We start from the raw sequence: 17,736 nt of genomic DNA, 5'->3' as shown, positions 1-17,736 counted from the left end.
AATAACAAATTATGATCAATAACATCAAAGACTGCACTGAAAAAAAGCTGATATTATTTCAACCACAGAAAATACAGTAATGACGAGAGAAAAGCTGCATCTATCTAATTATAGACAAGTTGACAAGGCGACCAAAATGTTGGAAATTATAGGCTATGTTTCTGCTTATCTAAATTATTCAGACCCCTTGACTTTTTCCACATTTTGTTACATTACAGCCTTATTCTAAAATATATTATATTGTTGTTTTTGTCTCATCAATTTACACACGATTCCCCATAATGACAAAGCAAAAACAGGTCTTTAGAAATTTGGGCAAATGTATAAAAAAAATTAGAACTCAAATATCACATTTACATAAGTATTCAGACCCTTTACTCGGTACTTACAGCCTTGAGTCTTCTTGGGAATGACACTGCACGCTTGGCACACTGGTATTTGGGGATTTTCTCCCATTCTTCTCTGCAGATCCTCTCAAGCTCTGTCAGGTTGGATGGGGAACGTTGCTGCACAGCTATTTTCAGATCTCTCCAGAGATGATCAGGTTCAAGTCCGGCTCTGGCTTGGCCATTCAAGGACATTCAAAGACTTGTCCCGAAGTCACTCCTGCATTGTCTTGGCTGAGTGCTTAGGGTCGTTGTCCTGTTGGAAGGTGAATCGTCACCCCAGTCTGAGGTCCTGAGTGCTCTGGAACAGGTTTTCATCAAGGATCTCTCTGTACTTTGCTCTGTTGATCTTTCTCTCGATATTGACTAGTCTCCCAGTCCCTGCCCCTGAAAAACATCCCTACAGCATGATGCTGGCACCACCATGCTTCACCGTAGGGATGGTGCCAGGTTTCCTCCAGACGTGACGCTTGACATTCAGGCAAAGAGTTCAATCTTGCTTTCATCAGACAAGAGAATATTGTTTATCATGGTCAGAGTCCTTTAGGTGCCTTTTGGCAAACTCCAAGCGGGCTGTCATGTGCCTTTTACTGAGGAGTGGCTTCCATCTGGCCACTCTACCATAAAGGCCTGATTGGGGGAGTAATGCTGTCACGCCCTGACCTTAGATATCTCTGTTTTTCTATATATTTTGGTTAGGTCAGGGTGTGACTAGGGTGGGTACGCTAGTTTTGTATGTCTAGGGGTTTTGTATGTCTATGTTGGCCTGATATGGTTCCCAATCAGAGACAGCTGTTTATCGTTGTCTCTGATTGGGGATCATATTTAGGTAGCCATTTACCTTGTTTGTGTTGTGGGATCTTGTCTACATTGAGCTGCCTGAGTGCACACCTGTAGCTTCACGTTTCGTTTGGTTGTTTGTTGTTTTGTTAGGTGAGTTTCAGTTTATAAAAATTACGTGGAACTCTACACTCTACACACTACCACGCTGCCTTGGTCTCATCTTTATGACGAACGTGACAGAAGATCCCACCAACAAAGGACCAAGCAGCGTGCCCAGGAGGAAGAAGTATCCTGGACTTGGGAAGAAATCCTGGATCGAGCAGGACCCTGGACAAGTGCTGGGGAGTATCGTCGTCCGAAGGAGGAAATAAAGGCAGCGAAAGAGGAACGGCGACGATACGAGGGGACACGGCTAGCACGGAAACCCGAGAGGCAGCTCCAAAGATTTTTTTGGGGGAGCACACGGGGAGATTGGAGGAAATAGGGTTAAAACCTAAGCCAACAGTTCGGCGACGTTTCACAGTCCGGAACCTCCGACGGGCCACAGTCCGGAGCCTCCAGCGACGGTCGGCGGTCCGGAGCCTCCAGCGACGGTCGGCGGTCCGGAGCCTCCAGCGACGGTCGGCGGTCCGGAGCCTCCAGCGACGGTCGGCGGTCCGGAGCCTCCAGCGACGGTCGGCGGTCCGGAGCCTCCAGCGACGGTCGGCGGTCCGGGGCCTCCAGAGACGACCCGCGGTTCGGGGCCTCCAGAGACGACCCGCGGTTCGGGGCCTCCGAAGACGACCCACGGTCCGGGGCTTCTGGCGACGATCCACAGTCCGGGGCCTCCAGAGTCGACCCACGGTCCGTAGTTTCCAGAGCTGCGTCCAGAACCAGAGGGTAGATGCCCACCGCACCCTCCCATATAGGTTCAGGTTTGCGGCCGGGAGTCCGCACCTTTGGAGAGGGGTACTGTCAAGCCCTGACCTTAGATATCTCTGTTTTTCTATATATTTTGTTTAGGTCAGGGTGTGACCTATGTCTAGGGGTGTTGTATGTCTAGGGGTTTTGTATGTCTATGTTGGCCTGATATGGTTGAGCTGTTTATCGTTGTCTCTGATTGGGGATCATATTTAGGTAGCTATTTTCCTTGTTTGTGTTGTGGGATCTTGTTTACATTGAGTTGCCTGAGTGCACACCTGTAGCTTCACGTTTCGTTTGGTTGTTTGTTGTTTTGTTAGGTGAGTTTCAGTTGATTAAAATTATGTGGAACTCTACACACGCTGCGCCTTGGTCTCATCTTTACTACGAACGTGACAAATGCCTAGAAGGTAGTCATAGAAGGTTCTCCCATCTCCACAGATGAACTCTGGAGCTCTGTCAGAGTGATTATCGGGTTGTTGGTCACCTCCCCTGACCAAGGCCCTTCTCCCCTGATTGCTCAGTTTAGAGTCTTGGTGGTTCCAAACTTCTTCCATTTAAGAAGGATGGAGGCCACTGTGTTCTTGGGGACCTTCAATGCTGCAGACATTTTTTGGTACCCTTCCCCAGATCTGTGACTCGACAAAATCCTGTCTGAGCTCTACGGACAATTCCTTCGACCTCATGGCTTGGCTTTTGCTCTGACATGCACTGTCAGCTGTGGGACCTTATATAGGCAGGCGTGTGCCATTCCAAATCATGTCCACAATTTACCACAAGTGGACTCCAATCAAGTTGTAGAAACATCTCAAGGATGATCAATGGAAACAGCATGCACCTGAGCTCAATTTCGAGTCTCATAGCAAAGGGTCTGAATACTTTTGTAAATAAGGTATTTCTGTTTTATATTTTTTATACATTTGCTAAAATCCTGTTTTTGCTTTGTCATTATGGGGTACTGTGTATAGATTTACGAGGAAAATGGTTTATATTTTAGTCCTTAACGATTACAAGTATACCCATAACATGACGCAGCCCCCACCATGCTTGATATGAAGATTTGAAGATTGCTACTCAGTGATGTGTTGTGTTGGATTTGCCACAAACATAACGCTTTGTATTCAGGAAATAAAGTTAATTTCTTTGCCACATTTTTTGCAGTTTTACTTTAGTGCCTTGCAAACAGGATGCATGTTTTGGAATATTTTTATTCTGTACAAGCTTCCTTCTTTTCACTCTGTCATTTAGGTTAGTATTGTGGAGTAACTACAATGTTGTTGATCCAGCCTCTGTTTTCGCCTATCACAGCCATCAAACTGTAACTGTTTAAAAGTCCCTATTGGTCTCATAATGAAATCCCTGAGTGGTTTCCTTCCTCTTTGGCAACTGAGTTGTAGTGACTGGGTGTATTGATACACCATCCAAAGTGTAATTGCTCAAAGGGATAGTCAATGTCTGCTTTTTTACCTATCTACAAATAGGTGCCCTACTTTGCAAGGCATTGGAAAACCTCCCTGGTCTTTGTGGTTGAATCGGTGTTTGTAATTCACTGCTCGACTTAAGGAACTTACAGATATTTGTGTGTGTGGGATACAGAGATGAGGTAGTTGTTCAAGAATCATGTTAAACACTATTATTGCACACAGAGTGAGTCCATGCAATTTTCTTATGTGACGGTTAAGCACATTTTTACTCCTGAGCTTATTTAGGCTTGCCATAACAAAGGGGTTGAATATTTATTGACTCAAGACATTTCAGCTTTTCATTTTGAATGAATTTGTAAAAGAAAAAATATTTACATAATTCCACTTTGACAATATGGGGTATTGTGTGTAGGCCAGTGACACAATATTTCAATTGAATCCATTTTAAATTCAGGCTGTAACGCAACAACATTTTGAAAAGTCAAGGTGTGTGAATACTTTCTGAAGGCACTGTACCGTCTTTCTTAGAAAATAGTTGTTGTTTTTATCAGAAAGTGACTTCAGAAAGTATTCACACCCCTTGACTTGTTCCACATTTTGTTGTCACAGCTTGAATTTAAATTGATTCAATTGAGATTGGTTGGTCACTGGCCTACGCACAATACCTGTAACGGCTGTCGTAGTCGTTCTCCTCCTCAGATGAGGAGGAGCATGGATCGGACCAAGATGCGGATTGGTAAGAGTTCATTATTTAATGGAAAAACAACAAACACTACAAAATACAAAAACCAGCAAACGTGACTAACCCAAAACAGTCCTGTGTGGCCCAAACGCTGACACAGGACCAAACACAAGTGAAACCCAGGCTGCCTTAGTATGATTCTCAATCAGGGACAACGATTGACAGCTGTCTCTGATTGAGAATCATACCAGGCCGAACACAAAATCCCAACATAGAAAATCAAACCTAGACCAACCCACCCAACTCACGCCCTGACCAACTAAAACAAATACATGACAAAGGAAAACAGGTCAGGAACGTCAAAGTGGAATTATGGTTTTCTAATTTGTTTCTAATTTTAATAAAAAATGAAAAGTGGAAATGTCTTGAGTCAATGAGTATTCAACCCCATAAAAATATTCCAAAACATGCATCCTGGTTGCAACTAGATACTAAAGTAACATTGCAAAAAATTGTCAAAGCAATTTACTTTTTGTCCTGAATACAAGGTGTTATGTTTGGGGCAAATCCAATACAACACATTACTGACTACCACTCTGCATATTTTTCAAACATCATGTTATGGACATGCTTGTAATCGTTAAGAACTGGGGAGTTTCTCGGGATAAAAAGAAATGGAATGAAGCTAAGCATGGGCAAAATTCTAGAGGAAAACCTATTTCAGTTTGCTTTCCAACAGACGTTGGGAGATAAATTCACCTTTCCGCAGGACAATAACCTTAAACACAAGGCCAAATATACACTAGAGTTGCTTACCAAGAAGACAGTGAATGTTCCTCAGTGGCCAAGTTATGGCAAGACCTGAAATTTGTAGTCTAGCAATGATCAAACACAAATTTGAAAGAGCTTGAATAAAAAATATATATAATAATGGCCAATTGTTACACAATCCAGGTGTGGAAAGCTCTTACAGGCTTACCCAGAAAGACTCACAGCTGTAATCGCTGCCAAAGGTGCTTCTACAAAGTATTGACTCAGGGGTGTGAATACCTATGTAAATGAGATATTTCTGTATTTAATTTTCTATACATTTGCAAACATTTCTAAAAACATGTAATCACTTTTGAATTCAGGCTGTAACACAACAAAACGTGGAATAAGTCAAGGGGTATGAAGAATTTCTGAAGGCACTGTACATATACCCAGCCAAGGCAAAGAACCTTGATGCATAGCAATGGGAACTAGAGGTGTTGAGGGTGCTGCAGCACCCGCTGAAAAGGTAAAATATATTAATTTTTTTAAAGTATGTATATTTCTTCTCACAAAATTAGTGCACTGGACCTTTACTGGTACTGTATTAGGGGAACGATGTAGCACTTCAGCACCGCCGCATAATTTGGGCCGAAAGGTGGCTGTTATAATTGCTATTATTACCTACGTAATTAGAACAGTAAACAATACATTTTGCGTCATACCCATGGTCTATTGTCTCGTATACCACGACTTTCAGCCAATCAGCATCCAGAGCTTGAATGCCCCGGTTATAAATAAGCAATAAGGTACGAGGGGGTGTGGTATATGGCCAATATACCATGGCTAAGGGTTGTTCTTAACCACGACGCAACGTGGAGTGCCTGGATACAGCCCTTAGCCGTGGTATACTGACCATATACCACAAACCCCGAGGTGCATTATTGCTATTATAAACTGTTTACCAATGCAATTAGAACAGTAAAAATATTTTTATTGTCATTCCCATGGTATACGGTCTGATATACCACGGCTTTCAGCCACTCAACATTCAGGGCTCGAACCACCCGGTTTATGACATTTTATAAACTGGGTAGGTTGAGCCCTGAATGCTGATTGGCTGAAAGCCGTGGCATATCAGATCGTATCACGGGTATGACAAAACACGTTTTACTGCTCTAGTTGCAAGCGATAGAACCCTGTCTGGTTCTACAAGGATTTTTTTCTAAGAATGTAGTGTAAACTAACCTGGCCCAGCTCAACCTCAAGAATGTAATTTTCTGAATGGAGACTTGGAGCAGATTACAGGCGGGAGTCTTGGTTTTACGGTGCCTATAAAAAGCAGGCTGAATGAGCACAGACAATGACACAGCTTGTTACCTTGTTGAGAAATGGCAAAGACGCCATTTATAGAACGACAGGCTCCACAATAGCCAAAACTAAGCGCAGCTTATTAAGAATTTCTCAATTTATAGTTAGTTTATAGCTAGCTTTGTCTTCACAGATGGATGACTATTTATTCTCAACCCATCCGATTGGAGATGGTGTTCCTCGCTCATCAATTTGGCTTCTCTCCTGTCCTATTATTTTGCTTTTTAATCATTTAATTTAAATTTGGGGCTCCCGAGTGGCGTCGTCCAGGTTAGGGTTGGGTTGGGGTAGGCCGTCATTGTAAATAATAATTTGTTCTTAACTGACTTGCCCAGTTAAATAAAAATAAATCAATAAATAGGAATGGAGACAGTTTTAGCACTGAGGCAAGCAATTAGCATCCGAAGCAAACTGAAAGCTTGGGATGGTGAGACGACAACAGCTCAGAATGTTGAGGGTCCCATATGATAGATCCCTGTTGTAAACACCCAATGATCTAACCGAGTATTAAAGAGTAGATGACAGACTTGTACCAAGAAGCCGATGACGGATCAGAGTAGTGATGCGTTAATGACAGAATGATGGCGTAACACATCAAGACCCCAGTGTCTTGTCTGTGTGTGCATGCGTGGTTTACAACCAAGTCTACCCTCACAGTACAAGCAAGTCCACAGGCCTGCGCTTTGTAAGAGCAGGCAGATGGAATTTATGAAGCTATGTGTGCTTTTCCAAAACAAAACCAACTGACATGGAAATAACAACTGCAGTCGAAAGTGGAAGTGCATTTTGGTACATTTGGTTCTCACTCTCTCTTATGTTCATTCAGTCCCAGGAGGAAGGAGGCCAGTGTTGACATTGGGGATGGCGGTAGCAGGAGGCCGTGGCAGCTAAGGTCACCTGTATGTAGCTGTGGCATGTTATGCTAGGTGCACTAGGGATGGAATGTAAGATCACACTGAAGCTAGTATACTGAACACCAGACATGACTCAGCTTAGAATCATCATCAGCCAAAAGCCCTTGACAAATTCAGTAGAGAATGTATGAATGTAAACTTGGAAAGGCAGATATTTATGTTGTTAAAAACAAAGTTGTTTGTTCTACTCAAATGGGTAATGGGTGTCTCGGGAAGTCTTACACACGACTGGGGACACCTGGAGGAATGCCGTTGACACTAAAAATGTCGACGCACTAGCTAACCTACAACACTATAGTCTAGTCAGAACCTTATGTTAATTTCCTGTGCAGGTGCCCAAAGTGGCAAAAACGGGATAAAGCTACAGGTGGCAGCGACCTCACTTCCTTTTAGCCTTAACACTTCGTTCAGCTGTTGCTCAACCTACATCCATCCACCAACAATCTTGTACTTTTTTGATGGCTTTTGGGTGGGCGATGATTTATTCTGAATTATTAGAAAGGTTGTCATATACGGTTACTTTAATATTGAATAAACACACTAGATTACATGTGGACTTTGAGTCAAGAAAATAAGTATTCCATTTAAGGTCTTCATCTTGGATGAATAAAATGGGTAGGCTATGCACTGGTCAATACATTTTAGGGCCTGCAAGGCTATAAGCTTTGCATGCTTGGGCAATGAGGAGGGAGCGCAAATACAGAAATGTTTGAAAGGCTTAGAGTTGAATCCACTCAGTGCACAGTTCTTCAGGCCTTTTCACACTGCATTGTTCTTAGCCCCTGGCTTGCCTTAGCCCTTGGCTAAGACTGACCCTGGGCTAGCTTAGCATGTGTTCACATAAGCAGGGCTAACTGAAACCGACTGTCACTTTTCCGGAGTAGAATATTCAAATTAGGGGACTGTGATTGGCTCACCCTGGGCTAAGGTTGGCGCTATCCTACATTTAATATGTGCAAGTGTAATCAGTCGCTTAGCCCTGGGCTAAAAGCTCTCTTAGTCCAGGGCTAAGGAGGGCTAAGCCCTGGGCTAAGTGCAGTGTGAACACTATTGACAATTGCATGACAACTAGAAAAAAGGGGAAAAATTTGAAAATAATATATGGTAAGAATTTTTTTTCATTTGATTACTGGCCGAATACTTTTAACCACTAGGCTACCTGCCTCTCCCCTGTATTTTTTTCTTAAGTTAGGAAAACAATACCCTATACAAGTCCCTTCTTTCACGGAACAATGCCTCATTTGGATTGCGAAGAGGATCGTGAATTGCAAGTACATATTAGGGGACTTAGAGAAGGCTGGAGACGAGAAGGAGAAGGAGGTGTTGACATTAAAGACGAGGTAGAGTCCCAGTTCCAACAGGGGTTTGGTTTTAGGGGGTTCCGTTTTACCAAGAGTAGAGTGATCATAATCTACTCTTGGCATTACAGTGGCTTTAAACAGGTTCATGCTTAGTCTTGTATCTATTGGGGGTATTATTAATTGTGTGTGTTAATGTCTACAATAATAGTATCGGACTAGCTGTGTATTCACTTATGGTCCATAGAAGATCACCTGTGCTGTCTACTGCAGTACGTTTGCAAGTCAACTGAACTTCAACTGTGGTTATGTTGCAGTTAGACTGCAATAATACTCTAGTCATATTCTGTTACTGTAACTTCATAACTACAAGATTTTTTCTTTTAGGGGAGAATTTAAAATGTCTGCTGTGCACCGTCATCGGGAATACAGCAGGCAAAAGACCCCCAGCAAGACGCATTTTTCCCTGTGTAACACTCATGCCTTTCGCCTTGAAGGATTTCTAGCATTGGCGACTGTTCTTTGTAAGTGCTGTAGGACCCGCTACTAGTGAACGCCTTTCGGCTTCTAATGCTGCGTTCAAGTGCTAGTCGGAAACCTGAAAACTCAGACAAACCCCGAATTGTTACTGGTTGAACGCAGCACGCGTATAACTACAACCAGTTAGCAAGTCGGACATTTAAGTGTTTCCTAGTTCCGAATAGCACGTGAACGCGGCAAATGTACAGGCTACTCTTCGGAATTAGGTAGGCTAAAATAACCGCGGTTGTTTTACATGAACACTTGCCGAAGGGGACTTTACATCTGTCGTAATCCTTGTGAAATGCTAAATGTTGTCCACGAAAAACGCATTGTTTTTAGGCTATTTGTGTGGTTTCATTTGCGCTGTTGTATGGTGTATGAAAGTTTTCGCTTACCGTACCAAATGAAACCTGATTTATAAATGATTAACGCAGTAATTCTAAAGTTCACCGTTTACATATGCTCACATAACTATTTGTGTTGCCCGTGAGGTGTGTTATGAAAGGCACAAGGAAGGCATGTTGTGGAGATCCGTCTCTATATTCATTGTAGGCTATCATACCAGGTACAGGCACGTTTTTTTTTCACTAACTACTTTTGCACTTGATAGGAAAGCTAAGCAAATGTCATCCTTGTGTATCGTTAATGGACAAATGCGAACTGTTACAGATAATAATAGTGTAGCAACAGCGGCCACACTAGTCCAAAATCATTGCAAACTACGCCTCTAGCCTAATAGTGTAGCTACAGCGGCTACACTGTAGCCCAAAAATAATTGCAAGCTACGCCTCTATAAAGGATGCAAAAATGGGACCTTTGTCTTCTGACTAGGCTATTGCATATCCGTTGTAAACTGTGAAATTCCTCCTAGTGTTGAAAATGTGTCTTTGTTCTCTCTGTCCCTCAATCTATATGAATCCTGGAAAGGTTATATCAGAGACCGTAAAAAGCAGGGTTATGTAGGAGCACTTGACTTACATCACTATCTCACTAGACACAGGTAAAACCAAAGACTGTGGTAACAACATAGTAGTCACATGACAGTTTGCAGTTTGAGTAACCCAGCTGACAATAGAAAGCAATAGTAAGGGTGTCTTTCCTAGGCAGTGGATCGAATCCCCGAGCTGACAAGCAGTGTTACCAACTCCTCAGTAAGGAAAGTAGCTATTGGCTGCCCTAAAAGTCTCTAGAAGTCGCTAAATTACGTCATCGCCTAATTTGCATAACTGGCCATGTGCATGTAATTGTGATGGACGCTGTGTTGTGGGAGAGACAAAAAGTGAGTAAAAAACACCCTAAATATGTTTAGAACTACAAATTAACTTTCTTCTGTCGATTCTTGTTTTTTATAATGTCACAATTCCAACCCTCCTCCTTTATCCGGGCTTGGGACTGGTAAAAGTGACCCAAAAGAGATACTCTGGCGGAGTTACTTAGTATTTAATTTTTTTGTATTTTGTTTTTTTATATTTACATCCCGGGATCAGCCAGCGGCGGCTTCCCGCATGCGCGATTCATTTGCAGTCTGGACGTGGAGGGGTGAACATCTCCTGCTCTGACTGCAGCTGGGAGGGTCTGGTGCGCAAGGACTGGGCCGCCTGTGAGTGCTTTGGGACGGGGGTGTGGCCCACGGTAGCACCCGCTGCTCGTTGAGAAGAGTAAGAACTATACATGCTTTTGTAACAGTTTAACTTTACATGTCCCCTCGCCCCGACCCGGGCGCGAACCAGGGACCCTCTGCACACATCAACAACAGTCACCCACGAAGCGTCGTTACCCATCGCTCCACAAAAGCCGCGGCCCTTGCAGAGCAAGGGGAAACCCTACTTCAAGTCTCAGAGCAAGTGACGTAACAGATTGGAACGCTATTAGCGCGTACCCGCTAACTATTTCACATCTGTTACACTCACCCCCCTTTCGACATCCTCCTTTTCCGCAGCAACCAGTGATCCGGGTCAACAGCATCAATGTAACAGTATAACTTTAGACCGTCCCCTCGCCCCAACACGGGCGCGAACCAGGGGCCCTCTGCACACATCAACAACAGTCACCCACGAAGCGTCGTTACCCATCGCTCCACAAAAGCCGCGGCCCTTGCAGAGCAAGGGGAAACCCTGCTTCAAGTCTCAGAGCAAGTAACGTAACCGATTGAAACGCTATTAGCGCGTACCCGCTAACTAGCTAGCCATTTCACATCCGTTACACTTTCACGTCAGTCTCCAATAACACCAGAAAAAGTCGCTAGATTTGTCGCTAGAGGGGTCTGAATACTCGCTAAATATAGCGGCAAAGTCGTTAAGTTGGCAACACTGCTGACAAGGTACAAATATGTCGCTCTGCCCCTGAACAAGGCCGTTAATCCACTGTTCCCCGGTAGGCCGTCATTGTAAATAATAATTTGTTCTTAACTGGCTTGCCTAGTTAAATAAAGGTTAAGTAAATACATTTTTAAAAAGCATACCATGGTTCGTTAGATAAAGCCTATTGGAAAATGAATTGCGTTTTGGATAAATACAGAAAATAAGGTCTGTGGTAAACACAGGTTTAGGAGATTATATACGTTTTGTTCTATGAGATTATCTTCATCAGCTAACAACTTTTTGTGAATTTTGAAGCATTTATGTTAAAAAAATAACAACGCACGTAAAGGTTTTATAATTATTAAAGATCATGTTCTGACTGATATGTTCTCATAGAACAAAATGTATAAGAACTTATAGGCCTGGCCTCCCGGGTGGCGCAGTGGTCTAGGGCACTGCATCGCAGTGCTAGCTGCGCCACCAGAGTCTCTGGGTTCGCGCCCAGGCTCTGTCGCAGCCGGCCGCGACCGGGAGGTCCGTTGGGCGATGCACAATTGGCCTAGCGTCGTCCGGGTTAGGGAGGGTTTGGCCGGTAGGGATATCCTTGTCTCATCGCGCTCCAGCGACTCCTGTACACATTGGTGCGGCTGGCTTCCGGGTTGGATGCGCGCTGTGTTAAGAAGCAGTGCGGCTTGGTTGGGTTGTGCTTCGGAGGACGCATGGCTTTCGACCTTCGTCTCTCCCGAGCCCGTACGGGAGTTGTAGCGATGAGACAAGATAGTAATTACTAGCGATTGGATACCACGAAAATTGGGGAGAAAAGGGGATAAAATTTTAAAAAATAAAATAACTTATAGGCCTGTGTTAATATTATACTATTTGCCATTTAGCAGATGCTTTTATCAAAAAAGGGACTTACAGTCGTAGGTGCATACATTTTATGCATGGGTGGTCACAGGAATCAAACCCACTGCCCTAGCATTACAAGCTCTACCAACTGAGCTACAAAGGACCTCAAACCTTATTTTGGGGTTTGAGGTCCAAGGGTGTACTTATGATACCCACTGTACTTTGAGAAAGGAAGCTGAGCTGAGTTGCTATAGGGGGTAGTAGATATTCAAATTCAATCTCTGTGTGTGTCTCTTTCTTTCCCCATTATTTTTGCCCATAGAAATGGCTGAATTATTTCTGCATTTTTGGACTATAAGCTGGTGAGCTCTATGGTGTGGGATGGGATAGGAGGAATGGAGTTAGGAATGGAGTTGCTCACGTTTACATACAAACAGACTGCAGAATTGATCCGTGGCACAGGAGCATATGTGGTGCCAGTCTACGACTTGTACTTGTATTTAAATCACAATTTAGTTAGTTGTTGACAGCCCCCGAAACACCAAACACACATATACAAACACACATACAAACAAACACCTTCTAGACCTTGGCCGCGTCCCAACTGGTACCGTATTTCCTACATAGTGAGCTACTTTTGAATAGGGTGCCATTTGGAACGTAGACCTTGTGTAGCCTGAGGAAGTCAGATAGCAGACACACACCCGACACAGGGCTGGCCATGAGAAGGGAGGCACAGATAAGTTACGCAGGCAGGCCAACCGTCAGAGAAGCACCCTACTAAGGTTGGTCACTCCATCGCAGGCGGCAGAGATGTAAGCACGCATGTAAACCCTCGCTCTCTCTCCCATTCTGTAGCCACATTTTGTATTTTTCCTTTGTTTAGCCCACCTATGGCTCCTCAATGGTCATTCATCTTCGCTGTTACAGAGATGCAAGCTCCCTGCCATCTCTCTCTCTCTCTCTCTCTCTCTCTAGCCTAATTCATATTTTTCCCATATGGCTGCCTTATTCTCATCCATCCCCTCTCTTTCTGTAGGAGTGTGTGTTTATCTCTACCGGATCCCGTCATGTCGAACCAGCCTGCTCCGGAGCAGGGAGTTGTGTTGCTGAACAGTGGCCCGCACATGAAGAGCAAGAAGGGGCTGGAGGCTGGGAAAGTGGAAGGCCTGCAGGCCCGGGGCCAGTGGGCCAGCAAGGCAGAGTTCCTGCTGGCTGTGGCGGGACAGATCATAGGCCTGGGCAACGTGTGGAGATTCCCCTACCTGTGCTACAAGAATGGAGGAGGTGAGAAACTTAAGTTTGAAGGAAAGACGCTACCACAGATGTCAGAGCTAACTGTACTCTTTTAATCATAACGTCAATGGAACAATACAGAAAGTGGGCGCCATAAAATAACCCTACGGTCAACCACTGTAAGAATAACATCTCACGTGACTTCCTACTGTACAGACATAACACTATGTAGGCCTTATCCTGGAACCCAGAATGAAATGTTATGGTACGAGTCTGTCACGTAGGCCTACTTTAGTCTCATGTACAGTGGGAATGATAAGTACAGTGAGGGAAAAAGTATTTGGTCCCCTGCTGATTTTGTACGTTTGCCCACTGACAAAGAAATGATCAGTCTATAATTTTAATGGTAGGTTTATTTGAACAGTGAGAGACAGAATAACAACAAAAAAATCCAGAAAAACACATGTCAAAAATGTTATAAATTGATTTGTATTTTAATGAGGGAAATAAGTATTTGACCCCCTCTCAATAAGAAAGATTTCTGGCTCCCAGGTGTCTTTTATACAGGTAACGAGCTGAGATTAGGAGCACACTCTTAAAGGGAGTGCTCCTAATCTCAGCTTGTTACCTGTATGAAAGACACCTGTCCACAGAAGCAATCAATCAGATTCCAAACTCTCCACCATGGCCAAGACCAAAGAGCTCTCCAAGGATGTCAGGGACAAGATTGTAGACCTACGCAAGGCTGGAATGGGCTACAAGACCATCGCCAAGCAGCTTGGTGAGAAGGTGACAACAGTTGGTGCGATTATTCGCAAATGGAAGAAACGCAAAAGAACTAGCAATCTCCCTTGGCCTGGGGCTCCATGCAAGATCTCACCTCGTGGAGTTGCAATGATCATGAGAACGGTGAGGAATCAGACCAGAACTACACGGGAGGATCTTGTCAATGAACTCAAGGCAGCTGGGACCATAGTCACCAAGAAAACAATTGGTAACACACTACGCCGTGAAGGACTGATATCTTGCAGCGCCCGCAAGGTCCCCCTGCTCAAGAAAGCACATATACATACCCGTCTGAAGTTTGCCAATGAACATCTGAATGATTCAGAGGACAACTGGGTGATGTGTTGCGGGCAGATGAGACCAAAATGGAGCTCTTTGGCATCAACTCAACTCGCCGTGTTTGGAGGAGGAGGAATGCTGCCTATGACCCCAAGAACACCATCCCTACCGTCAAACATGGAGGTGGAAACATTATGCTTTGGGGGTGTTTTTCTGCTAAGGGGACAGGACACCTTCACCGCATCAAAGGAATGATGGACGGGGCCATGTACTGCCAAATCTTGGGTGAGAACCTCCTTCCCTCAGCCAGGGCATTGAAAATGGGTCGTAGATGGGTATTCCAGCATGACAATGAATAAGCACATTAAGGTCCTGGAGTGGCCTAGCCAGTCTCCAGACCTTAATCCCATAGAAAATCTGTGGAGGGAGCTGAAGGTTCGAGTTGCCAAACGTCAGCCTCAACCTTAATGACTTGGAGAAGATCTGCAAAGAGGAGTGGGACAAAATCCCTCCTGAGATGTGTGCAAACCTGGTGGCCAACTACAAGAAACGTCTGACCTCTGTGATAGCCAACAAGGGTTTTGCCACCAAGTACTAAGTCGTGTTTTGAAGAGGGGTCAAATACTTATTTCCCTAATTAAAATGCAAAACAATTTATAACATCTTTGACATGTGTTTTTCTGGATTTTTTTGTTGTTATTTTGTCTCTCACTGTTCAAATAAACCTACCATTAAAATTATAGACTGTTAATTTCTTTGTCAGTGGGAAAATGTATAAAATCAGCAGGGGATCAAATACTTTTTTCCCTCACTGTATTCACCCACCTTGGATTTTTTTCACATTATGTTGCGTTACAAAGTGGGATGAAAATAGATTTAATTGTGATTTATTTCTTGCAATTGAGCTACACAAAATATTCCACAATATTAGTGAAAATAAAATTCCATAGATTTTTACAAATGAATACTAATTAAGTAACTAAAATATAGTTGTTGCCTAAGTATTCACCCTCTTTTGTTGTAGGCAAGCCTAAAACAGTTCAGGAGTAGAATTTGGCTTAAGAAATCACATAAGTTACATGGACTCACTCTGTGTGAAATAATAGGTGTTGACATGATGCTTTTATGACTACCCCTTCCTCTTTCCCCCATGTATACAACACATGTAAGGTCCCTCAGTCAAGTATTGAATTTCAAGCACAGATTGAACTACAAAGAGCTGGGAGCTTTTTGAATGGTTTATAAAGAATGGTAGTGATTGGTAGATGGGTATCAATAACAAATCAGACATTGAATATCTCTTCAAGCATGGTCAAGTTAATAATAAGGCTGTGGATAATGTATGAAACCACACAGACGCAGGTGTCCTTCTGAGCTGCAGGACGGGAAAGAAAGAAAAACGAAAGAAAGGAACTGCTCGGAGATGTCACCATGAGGCCATTGGTCATTTTAAAATAGCTACGGAGTTCAATGGCTGTGATGGGAGAAAATTGAGGGTGGATCAACAATATTGTAGTAACTTCACAATAATGACCTACACTTAGAAAAAAAGGTTATATCTACAACCCTAAAAGGGTTATTCAGCTGTCCCCATAGAAGAACCCTTTGAAGAACCCTTTTTGGTTCCAGGTAGAACTCTTTTGGGTTCAATGTTAGAACCTTTTCCATAGAGGGTTCTACATGGAACCAAAAAGGGTTCTCCTATGGGGACAGCCAAATAACCCTTTTTTTCTAAGAGTGTAAATGACGGCGTGAAAAGAACAATAACAATATATAGAATACATTGCACTAAAGTAATACAAAAAAAAACTGGGCAAAGGGATACACTTTTTGGCCTAAATGCAAAGCCTTATGCTTAAAACATTTTTTGTGTAAAGTTAAACGACTTAAACTAGATATAAAGTTTGTAGAAAAGATAATGGACCTATATATTTTTAAATAAGATCATCTTTGAGAACTATCAATTACCAAAATAAAAGCTAGACAGGCAGAGAGTATCTAAAATTCCAAAAATTATGCATTCAGGTGTAGTTTTGTCATTGTTATAATGTTTCAGTCTCTCCAATAGCATAAGAAATGGAAAGATGTGTAGAATTGCAGAAAATTTGCTTTAGAGGACCTCTAAAATGTTCAGTCAGTGACTGTTCCATTGGCCATGGCCACGTCCATGGCCACACTCCCGCCACGCCTACCACCTAAGCCCCATTTTGATCCAGAAGAAACCTTGTAGGGTTTGCTTGACATCGGCAAAGACTGGGTAGTTTTTCAGGATAAAAAGAAATGAGAGGAAATCCTGCTTCAGTCTGCTTTACACCAGACACTGGAAGAGGAATTCACCATTCAGCAGGACAATAACCTACAACACAAGGCCAAATCTACACTGGGATTTGCTTACCAAGAAGACAGTGAAAGTTAGTTTTGACTTAAATCTGATTGAAAATCTATGGCAAGACTTGAAAATTGATGTCTAGCCATGATCCCCCAATACCTTGACAGAGCTTGAAGGATTGGGGGCAAATATTGCACAATGACAATTAAATCCATTTTAAATTTGGAACAATAACATGGGAGGAAATCCAAGGGGGGTGAATAACCACTGTACATTGAGAAAGGACACTGAGCTGAGTTGATATAGGGGGTAGTAGATATTCAAATGCAATCTTTGTGTGTCTCTTTCTCTGTCTGTCAGTATGTCTACTTATCTTTCTCTCTTTTTCTCTCTTCCTCTCTTTCTCGCTCTTTCTCTCTCTCTGTCCACCCTCAGCTCTAACAGACCTGATTGTGGACAACAGATTCCTATTGCTTAAAGACAACTATAGTAGTATTATCCCCATGGGGAGAAACAGTACATACATGCATAGTTTCTGGGCTATAAATAAGAGACAAAGTCAAAGTGCTGAAGTGCTATATTGTACTTATGTCTCTTTCTCTCTTTATCTGTGTTCATCCATCCCTCTCGCTCTCTCCCAGGTGTGTTCTTTGTGCCCTACCTGTTGTTTCTGGTTCTGTGTGGTGTTCCTCTCTTCCTGATGGAGACCTCTCTGGGTCAGTATACCAGCCTGGGAGGGGTCAGCGCCTGGAGGAGCATCTGCCCACTGTTCGGAGGTACACACGCACACACGCACACCACCCCAAGGTATACAGCCACGCACAAATAGGGCTGTTATGGTGAGCTGATGTTGCGCAACATTTTTATAGGCTTTGCAATTGCGTTAGAAATCAGAGTGATGGCCTCTATTAAAAAGAGGAGGTTCCC

At 43.3% G+C, this 17,736-nt stretch overlaps 1 protein-coding gene across 5 annotated transcripts in view; it reads left to right on the top strand.

The window, feature by feature from the left end:
- The first annotated feature begins 9,151 nt into the window (after positions 1–9,151).
- The window catches only part of LOC139566302 (sodium- and chloride-dependent GABA transporter 2-like), a 49,246-nt gene continuing 40,661 nt past the window's right edge, over positions 9,152–17,736 (top strand). The window contains exons 1-3 of one of the 5 annotated variants that reach the window (XM_071387389.1): positions 9,152–9,254; positions 13,219–13,466; positions 17,451–17,585. In XM_071387389.1, the coding sequence (XP_071243490.1) occupies positions 9,229–9,254; positions 13,219–13,466; positions 17,451–17,585 (409 nt within the window). In that variant the 5' untranslated portion in view covers positions 9,152–9,228. Of the gene's footprint in view, positions 9,255–9,282; positions 9,596–10,496; positions 10,689–12,767; positions 12,995–13,218; positions 13,467–17,450; positions 17,586–17,736 lie in introns of those variants that run through there. The other 4 variants (XR_011673081.1, XM_071387388.1, XM_071387391.1 and 1 more) reach the window with 4 other exon arrangements.

This window comes from Salvelinus alpinus, chromosome 38 (assembly GCF_045679555.1).
Source record: "Salvelinus alpinus chromosome 38, SLU_Salpinus.1, whole genome shotgun sequence".
NCBI lineage: Eukaryota > Metazoa > Chordata > Actinopteri > Salmoniformes > Salmonidae > Salvelinus > Salvelinus alpinus.
This window is presented reverse-complemented; position numbering and strand designations above follow the sequence as displayed.